The 25,879-nt window shown below is 36.3% G+C and overlaps 1 protein-coding gene across 5 annotated transcripts in view; it reads right to left on the bottom strand.

Annotated features, from left to right (window-relative positions):
- RPS6KA3 (ribosomal protein S6 kinase A3) overlaps positions 1-25,879 on the bottom strand; it is a 146,161-nt gene that overhangs the window by 80,169 nt on the left and 40,113 nt on the right. Inside the window, exons 1-2 of one of the 5 annotated variants that reach the window (XM_079122870.1) lie at positions 1,304-1,387; positions 287-323 (exon numbers count right to left, since the gene is read on the bottom strand). The exons of 1 other annotated variant lie outside the window; for it this stretch is intronic. Coding sequence is in view for 2 of the 4 variants with exons in the window: in XM_079122868.1 (XP_078978994.1) it covers positions 22,798-22,866 (69 nt within the window). In the remaining 2 variants the exon portion in view is untranslated. Of the gene's footprint in view, positions 1-286; positions 324-1,303; positions 1,388-22,797; positions 23,220-23,239; positions 23,285-25,879 lie in introns of those variants that run through there. 3 more of the 5 variants (XM_079122871.1, XM_079122868.1, XM_079122867.1) reach the window with 3 other exon arrangements.

The raw sequence follows: 25,879 nt of genomic DNA, 5'->3' as shown, positions 1-25,879 counted from the left end.
TAGGAACAAGCAAGGACCACACTTTTTTTTAACCACCCTCAAGTTTCCACAAGTATTATCTGCCTTCCAAACTTCCTCATATTAGTAGTGGTTTTCCTGCCCAAAGCTTATGTAACAGGAGTTCCATCATGAAGGTGCTGAGTATGAGGCAACAGAAACCTTCCTCCAACTTTGGTTAAGATAACATCACATTGTTCAGAATCCAAAGAATCTTCTATGCAATCACATTGAAACAATAAGAAACAAGCATTTTATATTCTTAATAAGTAACGTATATAATCCTTACCAACGTGACAGGATTAAGAATCAGCTCCTCATTTATCCTAAGGAAATATCAGAGATGTGCATAAAGACTTATGTACAGTGATATTCATCATACTCATTATACTGAAAAATAGAAAACAATCTAAATGATCAACAGGGGACTGGTTAAATAAATCATAATACATCTATATTCATATGTAGGAATACTATTCAATGGTTAAAATCAGGGCCTCAAAGAAAAATTAATGATGCAAAATATGTTTGCAATATATTAAATTAAAAAGGATACAAAACTATATGACCCCAGTTTGCACCCTCCCTCCCAGCATGGGTGCATGTCATTGGCAAAACATATAAAATCTTATCAGTAGTTACCTGGGCCATAGGATTTTCTTCTTTGTACTGTCTTTTCAAAATTATATACACTTATTATGTATTTTTATACAGAGAAAAACAATGAATATAATTAGAAAAATCAGTTTTATTTCTAGTTATGGTGACCTTATGTCTGCTTTGTTATTCCTCTAGCTACCAAAGACCTGTTAGTACCCAAGATTTTTCTATTTCCTAGATTAGGGTAGAAATGACCTCTGGTTATATCTACAATTCTAAGTTTATGAGGACCCTTTCAGAAGCTTTTATTTTATTTATTTTCTCTGGTCCTGTGGTTGTGGCCTCAGAAAATAAGCTTTAGGCAGGCCTGAATCCACCTCATGTTTTTTAAAGTGTACCCCTAAGCGGAATTCTGCTTATGACACAAGACATGTTGAGATAAGAATAAAGAAATGAAAACACAGTAGCCAAAATTAAGTTTGTATCATGAATAGCAAGTATTAGAACTGACACTGCAGAAAACAGAATCCATGCCACAGAGGACAAATTTGAATAAATGAAAAGAAAAAAGAAAATAAAAGATTTAAAAACTATGGAAGACAGACAGAGAAATAATCTATGAATAACAGATGTTCCTAAAAATACAAAACAGAGCAATTTAATCAATCAAAAGTACAAGAAAATTTTCCAGTTCTGAAAAAAATACCTGAGACTGGAGACTGAGAAGGTTCAACAGAGATCATCAACACCAAGACATGTCCTGGCAAATGTTTTTAAATTTCAAGGATAAAGATAAAATCCTACAAGCATACAAGCAGAAAAAAATAGGTTATTTCAAAGGAACTAGAATCAGGTTGACCTCAGTTTTCTCCTCTGCAACAATAAATTGCCAGAAGACAATGAAGTAATGACCTATAGGGAGTTGAAAGGGAAAAGTTAAGATCTAAGAATTTTACACCTCACCCTAGTTTTTCATGTACAAAGGTCACAGGAAATTATTAGATTTGCAAAGTCCTATAAAATTTCATCATCTTGGTAATATCCTTTTAAAGTAAATTGTTCAAAGGTACATCCTATACCACCAAAAGAGAATCAAAAAATAGTTCAAGAAAATTGAGGTAGGAAAGAAGTATTGAAGTATATACTGACACCAACTTAAAAATAACTGAAGCATACTAAAAGAAAGGGTCAATAATGAGTAAAAATTGATATAAGTATATAAACAATATAAAAGAAAAAAGCACCTCAGGCTAAAATAATGTAGATTTAAAAGAGACAGCAGGAGAAGCAAAGACTCCAAACACTCCATCTTTCCTACAAGAATATTTAACAAATATTTTTAGTAATTATCTAATAAATTTTGGAATGTTTTGAAAAAAAAACACACAATAATCAAGAATAGATATTATTACAGTCCAAATCACTAAAGAAGATAATAAATGGCAAATACCAATAATAGTACTTTAAGCAGATGTCACATTCAATCCTAAGAACGTGAGGTGAGTATAATTACCCCTACTTTACAGTTGAGGAAAGCAAGGCTCAGCAAAGTTAGGGATTAGCAAAAGCAGGATTCACACCTAGATCTTTCTAGCTATATAATTCTTTCTTCTGTATTTCGCAACCTCCTCAAACAAAACAATCCATATGACAGAAAAAAAAAAACCCACAAGAAAAAAAAAAAAACAAAATGACAGAACTCATTCTAAAAGTAATAATGTTAAGAAATGTAAAAAAAGTCACTCAATGGTATTTTATTCAGCCATAAAGAAAAGTGAAATTATGTCATTTGCAGGAAAATGGATGGAACTTGACAATATCATGTTAAGCGAAATAGGTCAAACTTGGAAGGTCAAGGGTCATATGTTTTCTCTATGTGAAAACTAGAGGCAAAAAAGGAAAAGAAAGGTGGGGGAGGGTCTCATGAAAATCATGAGATCAGTGGAGGAAAGGGACCAGGTGGTGAGAGGGGTGCTGGGGAATGTTATTGGTCAAATTTTATTGTTAAACTGTGTTCATGTAAGAATACATAACAATAAATCTGACCATTATGTATAACTTTAATGCACCATTAAAAAAATGTGGAAAAAGTGACTTACTAGATATTTGATGCTACTTCAGAATTACTGATGTTTTATGAGTGATAAGAGTAAGGTAGTTATATATTATTAAAAGTCATTTTTAAGAAGTATAAATACAAATATTTACATCTGAATTGATATTTCTAGGATTAACTTCAAAATAATCCACAGGAGCTGGGGAGGAAAAGGTTGTGGGGGGGGGTTGGAATGGCTAAGTAGAAATGAAATGATGGGGTATCAGCTGATAATCCTTGAAGCTGGGTTATGGGAATAGGGTGGTTCATTACTTACTACTCTAGTATGTATTTGAAAATGTTTCACAAAAAAATCTTAAGAGTTGGATTTATTTTTAATTAAAGTAACTCCCCCCCAAAACAGGTAAGTATAGAGAAGTGTAAAGAAAAAGAAAGTGTTTGTAACATTAACACCAAAAACAAAATGTAAGGCAAAAATCTTAAGCTGATTAAAATGGTCATTTTATATGGACTAAAGATATAATTAATATTGAATATACATAATAATAAGAAGAATAATTGGTGTAATTTACTGAGCTCTTACTCACCAGATAAATCATAAGCACTATTAATTATCTTTGATGCTTCTAAAACTTTTAATCACCAATTTACAAATGAGGAAATTAAGCCAAGATGAGTATATCAATATTTTAACGTACTGTATTCCCAGTCCCTAGCAAAATCTGTCATGAAATAGGTGTACAATAAATATTTGTTGCATACACAAAAAGTCTAATATCCTGTGCAAGGCAAAGACCACATTCCACCCTGAATCTAAATCTAAAACTCCTAATCACATAAAAATCTTTTAATAATGGAGTACAGATATTTATTTCCTTCTGCATATATTTCTCTAGTTTTCAGATTTTGTACAATTAGCATGTTATTTTTTTAAACACAAAAGTCATCAAAAAGAGCAAGTGCATAATAGCACAGTACATTTAACCACAGACTGAACAAACCACAGAACACGAAAGCAGATGCATTGCGACTATAACATGAAATCAATGCAAATGTAGTGGATGAGAAAATTTTAGCACACTAATACCAACTAGCAAAGTAAACAAAATAAGGACAAAGCATTTGAAATAATTCATATTAGGATAGATAGAACCACATTTTTTTTCTTGTACTGGGGACTGAGCTCAGTGGTGCTTTACCACTAAGATACATCCCCAGCCCTTTTAATTTTTTGAGACAGGGTCTCCCTAAATTGCTGAGGCTGGTCTTGAACCTGTGATCCTTCTACCTCAGCCTCCTGAGCCACTGGGATTGCAGGCGTGCACCACTGTGCCCTGCCTAGGATAGGTAAATGATGAATTTTATAAATGTAAAAAGACTATGGGCTCTTTTCAAGTATTTATGTAGTTATAAAAACTGTCCATGGCTAGGTCATCAAGTAAATCTAAAAATTCTTAAAATCAGAATATTTTCTGATTATGCTAAAAAATGGATAAGGAAACAAACTAAAGCACTCACTCAGAAATTAATATTCTTCTAAATAATAGGTCAAAGAAATAACAGCTATCATTTATTCATTGCCTATTTTGTTCAAACTACAGTTAGCCATATTATGCATATTATTTTAATTCCAATTAATCATTAATAGACAATTAGGTATACTGTTAAGAAAAAGGTTATTAATTTGTCCAAGATCACAGAGCTATTAGGTTCGAAGATAATTGAACCCAAATCTGAATACAAAAGCTACTACAATTTGTACTTTTCTGCTTATATTCATGTAGAGACATCTAGCTATGCTCATTTATCTCTATTCACAAAATCAAATTTTGTAAAAAAGTGGAGAAAACTATAATTCTTTAGTACAGCATGTTCTGAAAGTGTCCATTAGTTAAACACACTATTCTAAAAAGGTTGTTTCACTTTTCTATCATCAATCAGATACAATATTTCAAATCACATAATCAAAAAGTGATTTCTTTAAATATATTCATTCTCAGTAGGGTAAAGGAAGAAAACAAAATTATATCAATAAAATAGGGAATATAAGGTAAACACCAAATTTATTTCTAAAACAATGTGATTTTTCGAAAAGTCACTTTCTGATGGTACTTATCTACAATCTGTAAGAATTGTATGAAACCTTGGCTAACATGGATTTGAAAGTCAGCCACTAACTGTGGGCAAGACTTTAGGCCTCTGAGTTGTGGTTTCTTCATCCATAAAATATGTGGCTGAGAGCTCTCCCAGCTTGAAAATATTATAATCCTTTGACTTTAAAGACTAAAAATTTAGAGTAAGATTATTTAAGATTTTGTGGGGGTTTTACACCTGAAGAAATCACTGATTTTATATTTAAGGACATTTTAATATTTCTACTTCCTTTTTTTTGTTTGCATCCTACACAGTTTTTATACACCCATTAGTGGTGTTTGTTCCCTAAACAAAAATAATGTCACCTAAAAGAAAAATGCTAAATACTGTTTTTCTGTGCAGATTAAGGAATCTAACAATTTTGTAATTCAATTTCCACCATCCAATTTTATTTTATTAAAGCAGTAAAATGTCAACTTTTTAAAATCTCTTGCTTCTCCAAAAACTTCAAACCCTACCTCCTCTTTAGTACAAAAAGGTATTTCCCAAACCTGCCTGATGATCAGAATTATTTGAGATTCCTAATAAAGATATATTACACAGTGGTAGAGATCTTGCTTAGCATGCACTCCAAGGTCCTGGGTGAAATTCCCAGCACTGTGGCCTTCCCCCAGATGGAAACTGAATCTGAACTTCCAGAAGCCCCATGGTTTAGTAGCTTATTTTTTAAACAGGTACCTTAGATGACTTTTATGATTAGACAAAACCAGGAAACCAGTGTAGTAAAATGATTATGGGCTTTGGAGGCTGAGTAACAAGTTTCTAAACCTGGCCTTTTTGTCCTTTCATAGGTGTGACTCTGGGCAAGTGATTTGATGTGATCAGTTTTCTTATCCATAAGAATCAGATACTTATTATGCCAGAGGCTATGGTCAATTCATTATGTTTAGCCATGGTGGGTGTTCAGAAAGCACCAGCTTTTCTTTCCTTCTGTTCATCTTCCCAGGAGAAATGACAAATCCTATATTTGAGGGGACTTTGAGGAACCCCTTGCCCTAATTGGCCCACTTACATTTCTAGGGCTAAAAATCTGAGTTCTTGATAACTTACACTTGGGATGGCTAATTCTAGTCTTAGGAAAAAGCCCAATGATTTCTTCTGGCTGATTTCCAGGGTATTAATAAAGCCTTTCCATCCAAAACAGATGAACCATCATGCTGGCTTCAAAGTCCATGTTCTTATTTTGCTGTGACTATGGCAAAATCACCTCAACCTGTTTTCTCATCTATAAAACAAGTGATGCTTAAATTTCTATGCACCAAACCCAATATGTGTTGATGATACAACTGTTAATAATCACTTAAAATAATTCAACTTATACACAGCTTTACAAACATCTTTATATACAAAAAGACAGCATTTAACAGCTTACAAGTTAGTGAAATAAGACAGTGGGACTTGCTCAAATACACAATAAACCAGACCCTGTTTAATAGTATTTGTGTGGTATGGTCTATATTTCAATATAAAGAGCTTTAAATTTTAAGATGAATTTACTAAGAAACAATCCAAACTACTCTCTGTAATCAACTATATATTTTAAAATCACCCTAGGTATAAATACAATCTTGGCTTATAAAGCTAATAAGACTTATTACTGAAAACATAACCACAAATGTAGTTTCTAATTAGTTGGTTGTGTGATTAGTTATGGTTGCATAGTTATTAAGCATAAACACTAAGAGCATTTTAATGTTAATTTTAACTATTTACATAAATTCTAAAGTAATTTATAGCAACTTAAAAAAAATCTTAAAAAACCCTTAAAAATCTGAGAACATTCATTCAAGATACAAGGAAAAGTTGTGCACAATTCTTTAAAAAAAAAAAATACCCTTAAATCCTATTGAAACTAACTTAAATTACATTAAAGAACCATGGTTTTCTCTCATTTTTGTCAAATTATTCTTTAATGCAATTTAGTAATTTTCTTCATTTAGGTCCTGTTCTCTGCTTGTTATGCCTATTTCCAGACATTCAGTATTTTTGTTGCTATTTTGAATGAGGTGGTTTTCACCAATATGTTCTAACTGGCTATAACTGGTAAACAGGAAAGCTATTTATTGATTTCTGAATTCATTTTGTGTAATAGTACATTATCATTAGTTTTAACAAATCTTTTTAGATTTCCTCAGATTACCTATGTAGATGATTATATCATCTGTGAATACTTGTCTTTTATATTCCTTTTGAATACTCTTATTTTCTTGCCTAATTGCATTAGCAAGGTCTTTGAGAATATAAAAATAAAAGTGAAAATAGCAGGCATAATTTTTAAAAGGCTTTTCATTTGTTTTTATTAGTTCACTATAGTTTTACATAATTATGGGGTTCATTTTGACATATTCATAAGTGGATATCACATAATTTGCTCCATTTCAATTCACAGTACTACCCCCTTCCCTCCTGATTCCCTTCCTCTACTGTATTGGTCTTCTATTATTTTTTAAAAATTGGTACATTAGAGTTATACGTAAAGTGGAATTCATTGTGATTTATTCATACATGCATGTAACAATTTGGTAAATTTAAGGTAGTATATATATATACAGTGGGGTTTTACTCATCCATAAAGAATAAAATTATGGCATTTGCTGGTAAATGGATGGAACTGGAGATCATGCTAAGTGAAATAAGCCAGGCTCAAAGTCAAAGCTTGAATGTTTTCTCTCATCTGCAGATGCTAAAGAAATAAGGAATTTGAAATGTGGGAAGCGGGGGGGGGGGGGGGGGGGGGGGATCTCATCAAAATAGAAGGGAGAACAGTGCAGTAGAGGATGGGGCCTGAGTAGGAGGGATGGGAAAGGTGAGGAATTGTTGAATAAAACTGACCAAATTATGCAGGCATAATTTTAATAAGACTATAATATGTTCTCAAGCATGATGTTAGTCATTAGTTTGAGATGTTTTAATATTAAGGATATATCCTTTTATTATCACTAATACAATCGTTGGAAATAAATAAATGTATTTTTACTAAAAACCTAATTCTTAACTTTTTTTTTTAAATGATCATAGGGTCACAGGAAATTGCAAAACTAATAGACTCCATATACCCTTAATCCATTTTTACCCCATGGTAACATCTTACATAATTTCCTGTCAAAACCAATAAACTGACACTGGTACAGTGCACAGATCTTATATTGAGATTTCACGGGTTTTACAGGTACTTGTATATGTATTCTATGCCATTTTATCACATTTGGAGGTCACTGTATCCATCACCATAGTAAAGATACTTAATAGTATTATCACATATTACCACCAGGATCCCCATGTTGCCCTTTTATGATCTTTTCTTCTTCCTAATCCCTGACAACCATTCATCTATTCATTATGTCTGTAATTCTATATCATGAATGTTATGTAAATTATATCATAGAACATGCAACCTCTTTCCATTCAGCATAATTCCACTGAGATTATCTAAATTTTATATTAACAACCCCATTCCTTTTCAGTTGCTAAGTACTATTCCATAGTGTGAATGTGCCATGACTTGTTTAATCATTTACTATTGAATTATCTTGGGTTTCTAATTTTTGAACAGTACAAATAATGATATCTGCATTTGGGTACAAACTTTTATGTGAACTAAGTTTTCATTTCTCTGGGAAATACTCTAGAAATGCAACTGATCATACAGTAAATATATGTTTAGTTTATTAAGAAATAGCCAAACACTTTTTCAGAGGGGTTTTATCATTTTACATACCTACCAGCTATGTCTGAGAAATTCAATTTGCCTGCATCTTCACCAAAATTTAATATTATCACTTTTTATTTTTGCTATTCTAATAGGTATGTGATGATAGGGAAATAAAAATTAATATCACAATGAACTAACAGTCAACCATGTTAAACATCTTTTCAGAGTCTTACTTGGTATCCACATATTCTCTTTGACAAAGTGTTCATTTATCTGTTTTCAAACTGGACTGCTTCTCTTTGTTCCTGTTGAGTTTTGAGAGTTCTTTAAAAGTCTTACCTCATGTATGTTTGCAAATATACTCAATCTGTACCTTGTCTTTTTATCTTCTTCACAGAGTCTTTTACAAAGAGATAAAGTAATGGCATTTGATGAAGTTCAATTTAGTTTTTCTTTTGTGAACTATGCTTGTGGTATCAGGTCTAAAAACTCTTCATTTAGCCCATGGGCCCAAAGATTTTCTCCTATGTCTAAATTCTAAAAGATTTCTAGTTTTACATTTAAATCCACAATCCACTTTGAATTAATTTTTATATAAAGTGTGAGGCTTGGAGGCTCACTGATTTACCTGAAGTCATGCAGTTGCTCCATATACTGCTGATGAAAAGACTATCCTTCCTCTATCAAACTGATTTACCACTTTGACAAAAATCAGTTGCCCATACTTGTGTGAGTCTATTTCTAGTTCTCTATTTTTTCCCATGTATCTGTGTGTTCATCCCTTTGCCAATATCATAGTATTTTGATTACTGAGGCTATATAGTAAATCTTAAAATTGGGTGAAGTGGCTCCTCCCACATTCTTTTGTTTTAGTTCCTTTAATTTTCCATTTGAATGTCAGAATAAGCTTGGTTTAAACCCATAGATGAACTTGGGAGAACTGACATCTTTGCTTCACATCTACAATCATGATACATATCTCAATTCATTTACACTTTCATCAAGATTTCTTACTTTCAGCATACAAGTCCTATACATGCTTTGTTAGTTTTATACCTAAGTATTTTTAAGCCATTATGATAATGTTATGTCAGATTCTGCACATTTATTGCTAGTGTGTGTGTATATATATATATATATATATAACTTACTCACGTATGATACTGTCTTACGGCCTTGCTGAACTCACTCATTTATTAGTTCTAGGGTTTTTTTGGTAGATTCCCTGTGACTTTCATTGGAGATCATAATGTACCTAAATATAGGGACAGTTTTCTTTCTTTTAAAATTTGCATGTCTTTTACTTCCTCTTATTGCCTATTATGCTAGTAAAAATTTCCAGGACTATGCTGAATAGCAGCTGTGAGAGTGGACATCTTTGCCTTATTACTGATCTTTAAAAAAGCATTGCTTTTCACTATTATGATGTTAACTACAGGGTTTTTTAATTGCCATTATCAAATTAAGAGTTCCTGAATGTTCTTAGTTTACTCCATTTTTATTATGAATGTTTAATACTTATCCAAATGTACTTTCTGCTTTAATGTGATTTTTCTTCTTTAGCCTTTCAGTATGCTTGGGAAAAAATCTATTTGGTTTATGTGCCTTCTTATGTATTGCTGGGTTTGTTTTGTTCTTTTGTTGAGGATTCTGTACTTTTGTTCTTGTGGGATATTGATCTGTAGTTTCTATACCATCTTTGGGTTTTGGTATCAAGGTAATACTGGTCTAATAAAACAAGTTGTAAAGTGTTCCCTCTCATATTTCTGAAAGAGACTATAGAATTCATGTTCTTTAGGCCTTACGTTCCAAGTTTTCTTCTTTTATCATTTCCTTTATGTTTGAGGAAATACCTTTAGTTATTCTTTCAAGGTGTACCACTTAGTTTTCTTTAGTCCCAGACTGCTTTGATTTCACCCTAATTCCTGAAATATGTTTTCACTGGGTATAAAATTCTGGGTTGGTATTTTTCCTCCTTCAAAGTCTGAAAAACCATGTGTTTCTATAGATTTGGATGGGAAATCTGCTGTCATGTGAACCGTTTTCTATAGGTAATAGCTTGCTTCTCATTAGCTTGCTACTTTAAAGTTTCTCCTTAAATTTGAAGTTTGATTTAAAAAAATTTAATTGTTGCAAATATACTTAAGATCGACTACCTTTACCATTTTTAATACAGTTCAGTAGTGTTAAGTATATTCACATTGTGCAATCTCCAGAACTATTCACTGAGCAAAATTGAAACTTGTATCCACTAAACAGTAACCTACCACTCCTAAAAAAGTTTGATTTTTATGTGTCTGGGAGTAGATTACCTGGATTTATCTTATTTCGGGTTCACTCATCCTCTGGAATCTGTAGGATTATGTCTTTTGCCAAATTTGGGGAAACTTCAACCATTAAATTTCTTTAAGTACATTTTTTCTCTCTTGGATTCTCATGTTCTCAGAGTCCAAGAGGAGTCCCTCAAGACCTTGAAGCTCTGTTCATCTTTTTTCCAGTCTATTTTTCTGTGTTGTTCAGACTGAGTAATTTCTATTGCTCTATCTGTACAAGATTCTTTCCAGTCATTTCCATTTTTTTTAGTGAGCCTGTATAGTCAGCTTATTTCAATTGTATTTTTCAGTTCTACAATTTCCATTTGATTCTTCTTTTTGTACCAGACTGAAGCCAGGGGCACTTAGCTACTGATCCACAACCCAAGCCCTTTTTAGTTTTGATTTTGAGACATGGTCTTGTTAAGTTGCTTAGGGTCTCACCAAGTTGCTGAGGCTGGCTTTGAACTTGCAATCCTCCTATCTCAACCTCCCAAGACACTGGAATTATAGGAATGCACAATCACGCTCAGCTTGGTTCTTCTTTGTGTCTTCTATTTTTTCTGAGACAAAAATCATTTTTTGAAGTGTGTTTTAGTTCATTGTTCATTGATGCATATTTTTACAGTAACTGCTTTAAAATCTTGGTCAGATAATTTCAACATCTGAATCAGTGTTGTCATGTGTTGACTATCTTTTCTCATGTTATTTTCCTGGTTCTTCGTAAAGTGATTTTTGATTGTCTAATGAACATTTTGGTTGGATCCTATTAAATCTTTTTTGGCAGGCAGTCCCCCCAATGAGGTGTAGTAAGATGGCAGGGTGAGAGTGTATGTTCAGTTTCCCTGGGCTCCATCAATATTATCAAGGCAGAAGTGAAGCATTGACTCAATGTTTTGTTGCATCACCTTGCTGCCTCTGAATAAGGGTAAAAGTTCAGCTTCCTAATTTTAATTTTCAATTAATCCCTATACTTTTGCCTTAAATAAGGAACTATAAAATAGTATAACAAGACTGAGGAGACTATCAACTGCTTCAATCTTTGTTTTCTTTCTGTAACTTTCTAAAACTAATCTAACTCCATGCTGTGTTCCTCTAGCAACTCTGCTCTGGCTGATAAGGTGATAAGGGATCTAAGGCATTTTCAGAGAACCTAAGGTTGTATGAATCCAGTTGGAAAACCACTGTTCAAGGAAATGATTTATATTAATCACATATAAAAAATGAAGAAAGTCTTTAAAGCACATGTTGAAAGTAAGTTTTCTGAGGATACATACATAAATAAGGAACTCTATATCAATATTCAAGCAAAACTCCATTTAAAGTCCCTAAATCATTAACAAAATAAGCCTAAGAATTATACATACAAATGAGCAACTAAGCACATGAAAAGATCCTTAACATCATTGATCATTAGGGAGATTCAAATCAAAACAAGATATAATTTCATACCCACAATGATGGTTACAGCATAAAGCAACACATGTTGAAGAGAATGTGGAAAAATTAGAACTTGCATACACTACTGGTGGCAATGTAAAGTGGTGCAGGTGAGCTGGAAAATGGTTTGGTGTTTTCTTCAATGTTAAACACAGACTAACCAGACTAACTCAGCAATTTCTTTCCTAGATACATAGAAAATTGAAAACATTCACCCAAAAACCTGTACTCAAATGTTCACAGCAGCATTATTCATTTAATAGCCAAAAAGTAGAAACGACTCAAATTCCATCAACTGATGGATGGATAAACAAATGTTTATATCCATAAAATATAATATTATTAGCTATAAAAAAGAATGAAGCATTGATACATACTATAATATGGATGAACCCTGAAAATATTATAGAAAATAAATGACACCAGACACAAAGACATTTAAGGATTCCATTGATATGAAATGTCCAGAAGATGCAAATTTATAAAGACAGAAAGAAGATTAGCAGCTGTCAGGGGCTGAGGGAGGGGAGGAATGAGGAATGATGGATGATGTGTCTTCTTGGGGTAATGACAATGTTCTAGAACTAGATACTGGGGATAGTTGCACAATTGTGTACATCTATTAAAAACCAATGAATTATATATGAGAATTTTATGGTATATAAGTTAGATCCCAATTAAAAATTAATTAGGGCTATATGACCTAATAGTTTAACAGTCTAAAGAAAAAAAAAATAATGACTAAATATTTTTTTCTTTTAAATTTCCTCCCATTGATGGAATGTCAAATAGATTTTCTGAAAAGAGGATACAAATATAAACAGATGATTTAATAAGCTGCATAAAAACAGAGTACATTACTCAAGCATACACCTAGATATTTCCACAAGAAGAGCTGTTAGGAAATGTCTCAGAAGCCCCTTTCCCAAATACTAGTTTTGCTTCAAATATAAGACATTTTCATTTCTAATATATCTGTTCATAAATCTCAAAGCATCTCTCATAATGTCAAATGTTTTCTCTCAGGTCAGCTTACAAAACCCTATTTAGCTCATTCTGCATTTGGAGAGTAATATTGATTTTACTAACTTTCCTAACTCTATTAACTACTTAAACAGTGGCTCTATTATGAACAGCATTCCTACTTCATGCCAGGACATGTTCACTATTGGGACCATTGGGGAAAGGAGGGCTTCATGCTACATATGTATGAGAAGGCACCTATCTTTCTGGGTCATTATCCTCTACATCCCCACAAAAATAGCTACTCATGCAAACTACCTGGATCCTTTCTCCTCTGTAGACATCCAGATAGGTCACCCATCTAGATGTTCTCAACTTAAGCAGGCACTCTACTAGAAAATCAATGGAATTTGCAATCTGTGAGACTTGGGTTTGAATCTTTGCTCCTCCACTTACTAGCTGTGAAACCCTGAGCCTGTTACTTAACCTTTATAGGCTTAAATTTATGTCCACCTCATTCAAGTTGATGTAAATTAAGTGTCTAATCAAAGGGAGCATTCAGTAAATGTGAGCTTCCTCCCATCTTCACTTGGGAAAGAGCAAGCCATGATCTTGAACCATGCCCCACTATTTGTAGGTAGGATTGATTTGATTTTGTAAATTAAGGATATGACTGTATTTTTTCCAGACTTATAAAGTCAAGGCAAGAATGTATGTTAGGGTTTTTTTGGTACTCTGACACAGAAAACAAGGAGTTAAAATTAGCAGATTGTAGAGAAAAATTTGAACTTTGATGCATTATGCCCTTTTCAGAATTTATATAACTAATGAATTTAAATAGTTGATATGTCATAGACAACAAACTAAATTTTAATGAAATGAAATGTATTGCATATCCTAGCTGACTTTGTCAATATATGACCTGGGGCAGGCCTTCCTGAACAACTCTCAATTTTCTTATATAAATAGGGTAGAGTTAAATTGTTCTCAGCTATAAAATTCTCTGCTAAAAAATTCTAAAAACAGTTTCATATTCCAAGATGCATAAGTCCACTTTTCCTGTTTTAATTAGCACAGTAGAGTGAACGGAATGCAATATTTAAAGAAATTTACCATGCAGTGATTTTTTTTATCCAATAGCATAGAAGATGATTTTGCATTTTCACCCTGAGATGTTATTTTTGTTCTATATCTCTGTCCACAAGTTCAGCCCACAAGAGGAGGTTTATAATTTATTTTTGTAGTACTGGGGATCGAACCCAGGTGTGCTGTACCACTGAGCTGCATCCCCAGCACTTTTCAATTTTTGAGATAGGTTCTTGCTAAGTTATCAATGCTGGCCTCAAACTTGAAATCCTCCTGCCTCATCCTCCTGAGTGGCTGGGATGGTGTATGCCATCATGTCTCGCCTGCAATATTTTTTGATACCTAAATTTCCCCAATGTTTTCATTTTATCACTCAAAGAAACGTCACTGTAAAAACTTGTAAAGTTGTAGAACAACTTGTGAGGTATATGAAACCTAAGAGTGGTTATCAAAATCTTCAGGGATAAGGCCACCTGATTAAACACAATTTGAAAAAGCATATAAAATATACTTTTATTTAGAGAAAAATTTAATCTATTAACTTCAAAAAACATCAGAATGTAGAACTGAAAACACACTGGAATAGGGAAAAAGGGTTCAATTTGTACAAATCTATAATCTAGGACTGCACTGGTCAATATGGTAGTCAATAGTCACTGGTGACTGTACATTTAAATTAATTAAAGAATTCAGGAATAGGGATATAGCTCAGTGGTAAAGTACTTGCTTAGCATGCATGAGGCCCTGTGTTAGATCCCCAGCACCATGAACAAATACATGAAAAAAGAATGAGGAAGAGAAAAGGAAGAAAGAGCAAAAAATCATTTCCTCAGTCACACTGGTCACATTTCAAGTGGCTACTATATGTACTGAACAATGCTGATCTAGAAGTTGTTTTTTAAAGTAAAACTTTTATTATTTTTTATTGTTTTCAGGTAGATACCTCTGCTCCTATATGTGAAGAAGTGAAATAACATTCAACATTCTAGAAGCTGAGGATTTTACTATAGGCTTAATAAGATTTCTAGAATGAAGATTTCTCCTAAACTATGGTCCTTGAGATGCAATTCAATTTATTAATGTCAAAATGATCTTTTGCTTCAGTTTATCATTTGACATCTGTTTCTATCAAATGACTGAACCAAGTTTCCTACAAGTTTTGTAAAACAAAAGATTAGAGCTAAACTCAGGACTGATTCAAAGATGAGACCATAATCATACGTAAGATTATAAAAACCAATTTATACTACGGACAAAAGTGTCTAAATGTTTCCATGGATATACTCCTAAGACTTTTTTTTTGGCAGTACCGGGGAACAAACACAGGGCCTCACACATGCTAGGCAAGTACTCCTCTACCACTGAGCTACATCCCCAGAGATACTAATTAAGATGGGGAAATTTCACTTAACTTACTATGGCAGTAATCATTTTTACACTAGAGAAGAGAATGACAAGAATCTAAAAGTGCTTTTGGATTTACACTGAAGTGTAGGATACCTAATATTTAGGAAACTGGCAACATTTCACAAGACCAACAACAAAAACAGACTCACAACATGCTGACTCCAGATGGGGCAGCAGGCTAGCTTTCCATCTTATAACTGCCTGTTCTTTCTTCATTCATGGTCTGATTTCTGGCTGACATCTTCAAGAAAGGTAAATATGCAGAGCAGGTAATGGCAATAATTGAGTCATTCTGTTATGGTTTGTCAAAAACATAAAATAACCGCTTATTATTAGGTAATATGCCCCAAAAATAATCCTGATCCCAGAGATGGGTGTTCATAATGGGCAGAGACTAGCAAAAGGGTGAGGATGCTATTTTACATTGTTTGGTAAACTGTAACTTCTTAAAAAGATGAAGTAAAAACATTCCCATGTTAAAAATGGCTGCTTCAAATATTATTAACCTTAACTATTCTCTAGTAACTACAACTTAGAATTAATTTAAAAAGGAGAATGGGGGAGGCAAGCAAATGGACAGTAGCATAAAGTGACATATGATTAAAGAGAATTTTTTCAAACTGTGAATATTAGATAAGTACTGAACAAGTCAATGTACAAGTCATACAGGAAGGGCAATTAGATTGATATTAAAGTAGATCATGACCAATGGCTGTCAGAAAATTGAATAATGAAAGTTAAAATTATTTTTATTTTATTTTAATCATTGTTTAAATTTTCAGTTCACTATTAAGTATTGTACAATTTAGGAAGATTTTAATTCAAAATGAAACAAAAACTCTTGATGGTTAAAGAAAAAGCTTTGATATAGTTAATTAAACATAACACAGCACATTTCCAGGCAATGCTGGATCAGGTTACCAGAGTTATCAGACTTTTCAAAACCATGTTCTGCAAAGCACTTGTGTCCTTTTAGACTTCAACAGGTGGTCCATGAAAAGGGGTGCTGACATCTAATGTCAAACGCTGTGGGCTATATATCTGTTTTGCAGTTTCACTGCAAACATTATCTTAGAAGTTCTAAAAAGTTATACAGTTAAGATACTGGTTAAATCTTGTTTAACTCCACATTTCCCAAGCTTATTTGATTATGTCCACTCTTTTGGTTTTTTGCAAGAGGGGTGGTTGTTGGGACAGAGATATACCTTTTAACATCACATCTCCAGAGACTTCGTTTAGAAATTACTGTGTAGTATTTTAAAGTTTAAGTACCACCACCATAAAACAGACAAAATCCAAAGGATTACATTTCTAGACAGGTGAACTCAGTATTCATAACATATTCAAATAACAAATTTATTTATAGTAATGGGGAGAGATGTAGTATATTATTTTCCTAAAAATGAAATTAACAGAATTGATTAACCCTAAAATATATAAAGGTATGCATAATTAGTTTTGGTATGTTTTAGAAAATTAAAATTCTAAGTATTAATGCTATATATGGACTTCAACCATTTCTCCTGGGACACATTATCTTCAATAGATTGACAAAGAATATTTCATATTTTTTCATGTATAATATATAATATTTATTTTATATAGTATGAAGGGAAAAACCCAGTAAACTACAACATGTCACAGATTGTGAGATACCTATCCTATTTTGAGCAGTGTTAAAACATAGACCATGCTTTCTTCCTTACATATTCTTCATCATGTTCTTTATCTGTTTTTCCCCTTTAAAGACAATATTGAGGATAGGAATAAGAAGGGCAAGACTTAAAGAGATTTCTTTTCACTTTATCCTTTTAACTATATTTAAATATGATGAGTACTTAAACAAATCAACCAACAAAAATCAATTTTATTGTTCTGTTCAATTCTGAAAAAAATATCTGAGGAAAACGAAGAACTTAAGTTTTTTAACAGAGATGATCCATTCTTTGTATTATTAATTAAACACTTAAACCATGTATTGAACAAGTGTTTTATATATACCATTTCATTTAATTTTCAAAACTATGAGGTACATATTATTTCATCCCTATTTTACAGACTGAAGCAGAGATATTAAATAACTTGCATAAAGTTTACAAAGTTATTAAGTATCAGAGCCAGAACTCAAACACGAGTTTTTATGCTCCAAAGTTTGCATTCTTTAAAAGTTTGATATTAATCCAAATTATCCCACAAAACTCCTTCTAAATTTTGATAAGCAAAATTGAAATACTTAATTACAACTAATGTATTATCTTAAAATAGGCCGAATGTAGTAAATGATCATTATGTCCTATATACATACATTTTCACTTGAACTTGTTTTATAACATGCATATATTTGTGTTTGTTCTATTAAATCCTGACAGTTTACTTAACAAGTATAAGTTATGGTTTGTTTTTTCTTTGCTTTTTTATCTTTTGGTATTGTCGATAAATCAGAACATCTAAGATTTGATGTTTGTTCCAAATTGGTGATACAGGTTCCTGTATTAACTTTAAAAGAACACACTGAATGGTGAGTGGGAAGGGAATAACATCTAATGCTAGGCATTAAAATGCAGTTACAAAAAAAATGCAGTTACTTTTTTTCTAGACTGGCATGTGTAACACATGTATTTGCACAACTGTATCCTAATGCTTTTGAACTTGTTATCCACCAAAACACTGAGCACTATTACACTAATGCATTACTAGGGAGACCAACAAGATGTCATTGTCCTTCATTATAATACGAACTATTAGATCTAAAACATTCAAACTACACTGGGTGAGAGGCCACTCTGACCTCACCTATCATTTATACCCTGGCAGATACATATCCCAGAATATGGATATGTAGAGCAAATCTTGTTATTTATCACAGCAGTATGAATTTTTAGTGGGTGATCATTTTCAAAAAGCCCTTGAAATAATTATTCTATAATTCAGACATCTGGATAAATGATCTGCTATATTCTTGATTATTTTATAATTTACAAAATGTCAAGTCCTTGGTCAGGAGTACATACCTCAGTTATGCCATCCTTCTTATATAAAAGTAGGATATACTTATTGCGATTTCCAGAAATGAACTAAAGAAAAGGCAAAATCTGTCTATACTTGTTTCTTTAGTTAGAAAAAAAAATTTATCTCTTTATCTTAAAATTTAAATGCACCCAGGAAGTTTCACATTTTGGATCTACCCCATCTATACAGATCAAGCTGCCAAAAGGAGCAAACTTTCCTAGATTAAAAAAAAAAAAACCTGGCATCCTATATTACAATCACTATAAACAATGAAGTGTTCAGTAATATGTTACAGTTACTTGACAGTTGACATGTAACAATACCTGTCCTCTCCTCAGATCTTCACTTGGGGGAAAGAAAAAACCTGAAATGTGGTAAAAATCAAATAGGAAAAGGAAAAGAAACTTAATAAAACAGCCCCCCCCCCCCCAATCAATGGTCATACTTTAAAAGAACATTGTCACTACAGATAAAATATAAGAAACCTATATAATTTTGATATAGCAGAAATACTACAGGATCTCTGTACTATACTGTATATTATACTATACTACAGAATACTGTATCATCTCTTGAGGTTAAGAATGGCTGCACGTTCACTAAAGATGATCTCCAATACAAGGGTCTTATTATTTTTATAGTTAAAATTCTTCAATGCTTTTTAGATACTTATTTAAAGGTGGTTATTTTTATGCAACACATTGTATAAAACACATTGTAAACAACACATTGTACCGACTATTTTTATACAACTTCTGTAGAACAAAAATACCCTCCTTAATTTAGCTATTTTGAAAGTTGTTTAGATTTACTATCATTTATACCTAAGCCACTGCAGCTAAAAAGTATCAAAGTTAGGCTTACAGTCTAGTAAGTGTTGTCCCTGACAGCAGTGGCAAGGAATTTCTAGAACAGAAGAGCCAGAATTCCTTGATATTCATCTCCTAAACAGTCAAACCCCCCAAATGTACTAGCATCTTTAAATAACTCATTAAAGAGCTCTGAATTCACCTAGACCATTTAGGAAGTGATTTTGTTTTTTATCTTGCATCAACCCTTACTTCGCTTACACAGTACTTCCTTTATTATCCTAAATTTGCCTCTTTAAACATTCGGCCTAGTTCTAGCCTATCATGTTCTGACCCACGTTTGAGTTCAACCACAAGGGTTTTTTTGTTTTGAACACCATGAGACTCGTGTGAGGTCTTAAAGCAGGAAGGCTGGTGTAAAGGAATGAAGAAACTGCCTGTGTTTTTAGTGAGGCACTCAGGTCTTTTAAATTGTTCATATTTCAATGTAAGATTAAAATGATAAGAACAGAGATAAGATTCATAATCACCTTATTTCTGACCTTCATGATTCCCTCAACGGACATTTACTAAGTCCACAATATGTCTGTGTCAGGCACTGTATTAAATGCTGAGAATTTGGAGACAGAAAAGTGTCTCTGCTTTCAAGAGTTCACAGAATACTACAGGTAAGACCATAATATACAATTCTATATAAACCAACTCTGAAATCTTTTAGCCTGGAGAGAAAAATTTTGATGTATTTGTTCAAGTAAATGATATTTTTAAAACTCTCCATGTTACTCTAGTACGATACAATTGTTCTCTGATGTGAACATACTGGAGAGGAGATGGCATAAAAGAACATCAGACCTCTGAGTGAAAACTCATCCCTTCCCTCACTGGTTTTAATATTTCCAAATTGTATCAGAATTGACTTGAAATAGCAGAACAACCAAAGGAAACAAAATATCTAAAGGCAATAAATATGTTCAAGTTCAGTTTTAATAAATCTAGGCAACACACTGTTCGACATACCTTATGCCACAATAGCAATTAAAAACAGATCTTTGAAAACTGCAAATTGTGGAATCCTATTTGCCAGGTTTTGGAAAACATGAAAGTAATTGAAATAAGAAGGCTTTACCAAATGAGATCTCCTATAATAATGTTCCTGAAAAATACATGACCTCTAACTACTGGCATATTTATATACTAAATTTTTCCACAAAGAACTTGAAGCAGCTACCCTAACATAAAGCAAAACACATGAACCCTATCCACCTGATTTTGAATTATGGCTCTGCCATTTACTATGTATAATCTTTGTGCCTTCACTTCTGAGATTGAGTTTCCTAATCCCTAACAAACTGGGTCATAGGAAGGATAAAATGAAACAGCACATTACCTGGTATGTAGTAGGTGCTTAAGAAATATTTTTTTTTGAACCTTCCTTACCCAAATGCATGCTACACAGAAAAAGGATAAGGCAGAATTTTAAATGATTTCGCCCTACATATCAATACATGCCAAGCATAAACGTGGACTAATTTTGAGTTGCAACTGTTAAAGTCTATGTCTAAAAATCAGGCTCAAAGTTAATTCAATGTCTTTTACAAGTTCAGCACTTTGAGAAAATTTTATTAACCTTTTGTTTCTAATGCAAAAAATTCTGAAAAATTGAAAATAGGACCTTGGCACACTGTTTCTCACACTGGCCATTCCTGACGGATAAACATTCTAAATTTGACTTTTACAAAAGAATTATAGTATTAAACTGGCTAACGATTTTAAATGAAATTCTTGTAATTTTGGCAATCTTAAAAACATGATTTCCTTTTTTCTTTTCTTTTTTAGGTAACGTATCAATGTCTTTCCTGTTGAAGAGTAGCATTTAGTTTAAAATTTAAAAACATGATCCAAGTCGCAAAGTATTAAGCACAAATCGTAAGCACTATTGCAACTCTGCACTAAGAAGGGCAAGTAAACATTTTTATACAGCAGTGGAGGTAAGCGGGGAAAACACTGAAAAGCGATTTGAGCTGATTTCCCTCCCCCTCTATCATACCGGAGAATGCAAGTGTCCCGCATCTCAGATCAAACTGAGCCTTGGTTTTACTGACGTAACCAGTAACCCTATCCACCTCTCACACTGCGGAGGCCGGCAGGGCAGCGGCTGCCGCCAAGTACACCACTCATCAGAGCCTGCCCCATTCCACCCCCGCGTTTCAGTCATGCTTTCCAGAAATGGGGTCACTCACTCAGTAACTATTACACACACGCAGCCTATCATCCTCTAATCCCCCAAAGTCCGCTGCGAGGAAAGAAGACAGCAAAAAGTCAAGAAGGAAGAATCACAGACGCGCCACCATCAGGAATTAATTTTCCACTTCGGAGAGGAGCGCTGATAACCCTGGAATGGGTCTTGTCTGGATTATTTTCGCAGACCCCGAGTTGGTTCTGGGATAAGGGCGACTGCAAAAAGCTCAGTGCTGTGATGTGTCCGGGGAAATTCTGTTTTGCCCGGTGTGGATACAGTTTAGGTTTTTTTGGCACTCCAGTGGGTGTCTCAGGAACAGTCGCCAGATTCCGGACTAGGAAAACCATAAAGCCCTTTACGACGGGCGCTGATCTTGAATATTACCCGTTCACCTCCACCGACAGGAAACTCAAGTTTAAACTCGCAGGAATGGGGTTCTCGGGCTCAGTGACCTCAGAAACCTGGGGGTTGGGGGTGTAGGATTTCAGGCTTCCACTTTCTCCTTTGCAGCAGCAGCAGCAGAAACCGCTGCTGCAGATGGGGGGAGGCAAATCCTCAGCAGTCCTGCTCCCCTTACCTGAACCCCCATGAATCGCCACCCCTGCCCAGGAGCACCCTTCTCCCAGCAGCGACCCCCTTTCCCGGGCTGGACTGGAGTCTGGCTCCCCCGTGAACTCCCTCAATCCCCAGTCGCCAAGGTCCGTGGAGCCCCCGACCCTCCAGGGCCAAACTTCTCAACTCCCCGCCGGCCCCCGTTCCGCCTCCTGTTTCCCCCACGCAAAGTTGATTAAAATCGGCTTCTTGCAAAGCCCCAGCACCCACTCCTAACCCCATGCGCCACCACACCGGCAGCCCCCTGAACAAGGGAGGGAGGTGAGGGTGCGGGTGGGTGGGAGGAAAAGACAGACGGACAGACGGGCAAACCCATCAACCCAACAACCCAAGCCGGAATCCCGCACCCAGGGCAGATGCGAGTGAGAGAAGGGGCCGAATGGCCAGCTCCCGGGAGGAGAGCTAGTCCGCGGGGGCGCGGGGAGGAGGCGCGTCGGCCCTAGTCGCCTCGCTGCACTCACCTCAGCGCTGTCGGACGGGCTCTCCACAGCCATCTTCTGCCACGGGTCCGCCAGCTGCGCCAGCGGCATCTTCCCCCCCTGCCCGCCGCCTTCACCACCTCCTCCCTCCCCGCCCGCCCCGCGGCCGGCCCCGCTCTGTCGCCGCCCTAGCCCCACGGCAGCGGCGGCAGTAGCAGCAATAGCGGCGGCGGCCCCGGAGAGAGCTCGACGCCGACACTGACCGCCCGAACGCGAGCGCCTGGCCACAGACGCCCGCGCGCCAAGCAAGAGCCTCGCGCCACCGCTGGGCACCGGGTCTCGCCCCTTTCTTTCTCTCCTCCTTCCGCCGCCGGGACTACGGCTCCGCCCCCCGCTCCCGCCGGTTCCCGCGCCCGCTCCCAGCAGAACAGCGACCGCCGCGCGCTCCCCCACTTCCGCTCACAACATGGCGCCTAAGCGATACCTGTCTCTCAGAGCGAGGCTCAGCCGCCGCCGCCACCGCCGCGCGCACCCAGGGGCGGGGCTAGCTGAAGACACTGCCCTGGGCCGCTGCGCTCAGCTCCTCCCTTTTCCCACCCCCACCCTCCTTTTCGCCCCAGCCTCAGCTTCTGGGCCTCGCCTACTTTCAGGAAGGGCGAGCCCAAGAGATCTGGGGGCGTTGGCGGGAGGCGGGGGAAAGAAATGGGAAAGACAGGAGGGACTAAAGGCTGGGCGCCTTTAACTGCCACGGGTCCTAGCAGGTCTGAGGCTTCTTGGGAATAAGAGAGAATAGTGATCCCCACCCAACTAGAGGGGAAGATAGGCAAGGCGCCAGGGGCGCAGTCCCGTGCCAATGATCCAGGAAGGAGGCGTGAAATGTCTTTTAGGCCTTTCTCCTTTGGGGGGGTGTGTGGGCGCGCCTAGTGTATGAGCACATCCCCTAATGGCCCAAGATCCTCCCTCTCCAGGGTCACATGCCGGGCATTCACCTGCCCCCCCCCCCCCAAAGGACTCAGGGAGCTTCGTGCCTGGGAACCCTACAGGGGTTTGGCTCCTGATCTGATTCAAAGCTCTCTAAGTTGACGCTCTTGTGTTGAATTTTTATTTGAGATTCATTCGTTCTCCTTGAGTCGCCCTCTCCCCCAAGGCCAATGCCTCTCCCTAAGTGTGTAGAGCCCTGGATCTTCAGCCCAGACTCTCGCCCTCCTTCCTTGCTACCTAAGTGTTACAGCAGAAAACAGAGAGGTTCCTTAAGGTTGCCCTTCTCGGCAGAAATGGGGAGTTATTAAAATGTCTTGTAGGCAGGAGTGCGGGGTTCCTGCTTCTCTGTTGACTTTAAATAAAAGATTAGATTAAAAAAAATCAGGCTGGTTGTGGGCGGAGGGGGAGGAGAAAGGGAGGGGAGGGGTTCTGACTCCTCCTCCTGCTCAAGATGGGGAAGCCCTGGTTAAGGAAACCTCAGCCGGCAAACGAGCCTGAGAAGACAAGGAGAGCTTGCGGATAGAGGCCTGGGCATCCGGAGTGGGGCCCGGAAGGGTTCTACTCCTGGTTCACCAGGTGCAGAGGTGCGCTTAGTGCACCCGGACAGAAATGTGTAAAAGTCCCCAGGCTGAGTGGAAAGCTACTGTAGCCCCTGGCCAACCGCATTGCAAAGGGAAGGGGAAAAAAGCAAAGGGAAATCTCCGGGTCAGCCTCTTCTCAGTCCCTGGAGCCTTGGCCAAAGCGTCCAGATCCTCCCACGCCTGGCGACCACAGTGCGTTCCCCCGCTGCGCTCCCCTTGTATGCCTTTTAACAGCTTTCCTTTCATCATCCCAGGACACAAACACCTGGAGAGCCCTAGCCTTCCTCCCTAAAGCAGGTGTGAGAATGAGATTAGAGACACCCAGCCGGCCAGGTCTGTGCGGGTGGTGTAAAGTTTCTTATTGGATCCGCAAGAGGCAGGTGGTTGAAGCTTTTTTTGTTGCCTTTGACATAGTGCCCCTTGACCCAGGCTCCAGGCCCAGGAGCCTCGTGGGGTGGCACCAACTGTTTAGAGAGTCCGAGAAGGCAGCTAGAAATCCTTGCTACGTGGCCTCTCCTTCAGCCTTGGACTCAGGGGCCACAGTTCAGTTTAGGCAACATCTAGACAGGCTCAAAGTGGTTGTGGGGGCGGGGGACAGATGGGACCACTTGGCTCTTGTGGTCTTGTCACTTCCCTCAACATACTTGATTCAGGTGCTGCAAATCCAACCTGGGTCCAAACTCAGCTAATTTGGTAGCGCCTTCTTTGTGTAATTCCTGACGATAAAACGTGCTGTGCTCGCAAAGGCTTGAAGATAAGGAGTTGTGTGGTTATTTTGCATTTGTGCACAGAATGCTTAATTTATCTTTCGTTTACATTGCCAGGCCACATTACCATCCTTATAGCGAAAAGAACTTCGTCAATTTGGTTGGTTTAAGGTAAATTAGCTCCCCAGTGATCAATTAATCCAGTTACATTCTTGCTTTAGCACAAACATAACATAGTTGGAGACAGTTACGTGTCTAACACTTTCCAGCGTTAATTACTGCAAAGCATGAAATAACCTTTTTAAAATAAAGCAAATTGTATGCCATTTTCAGTGTCAGCTTTTATTCATTTCTGTTTACCTTGAGAACCAAGAGGAATAACTTTTTAAAAAATTAAGTGATGTGTAAAAGTAATAGGAGCAGTGGTCACATTGTGGAAATCAGCATTAAATGAACTGCTAACAATGGGTAATACCACTACCACAAATGCCTTGCGCATAGGATCAACTTGAAAAGTATTTGTGATTTGATTGAGAAAAACACTATTCTCTTTCCCTTTGCCCTGAAAGAAAAGAGATTTTCTTATTGTTAACAAGAAACTTTTTTCTTTTATTTCTTCTATTAAATCCAGTGATGCAACAATTTTCTTTGGTTGGGGTTTTGGGAAAAATCAAATGAGGCTGAAGGATTTTGAACATAGAAGTTGATCTTGCCCTAAGCAAGATTACTTTTTTTCGTCCTAATGAAGTGTAACTATTCAAAGAATAGCTATCTCCTATCTCTAGACTTGCAAAAGCTAATAAGGGAGACACTAGCCACATGTGGCTATTGAGCACTTAATATGAGATTGACTGT

Source organism: Sciurus vulgaris (assembly GCF_902686455.1).
Source record: "Sciurus vulgaris genome assembly, chromosome: X".
NCBI lineage: Eukaryota > Metazoa > Chordata > Mammalia > Rodentia > Sciuridae > Sciurus > Sciurus vulgaris.
The sequence above is the reverse complement of the archived record's forward strand: the minus strand, read 5'-3'. Positions and strand labels throughout refer to the sequence as shown.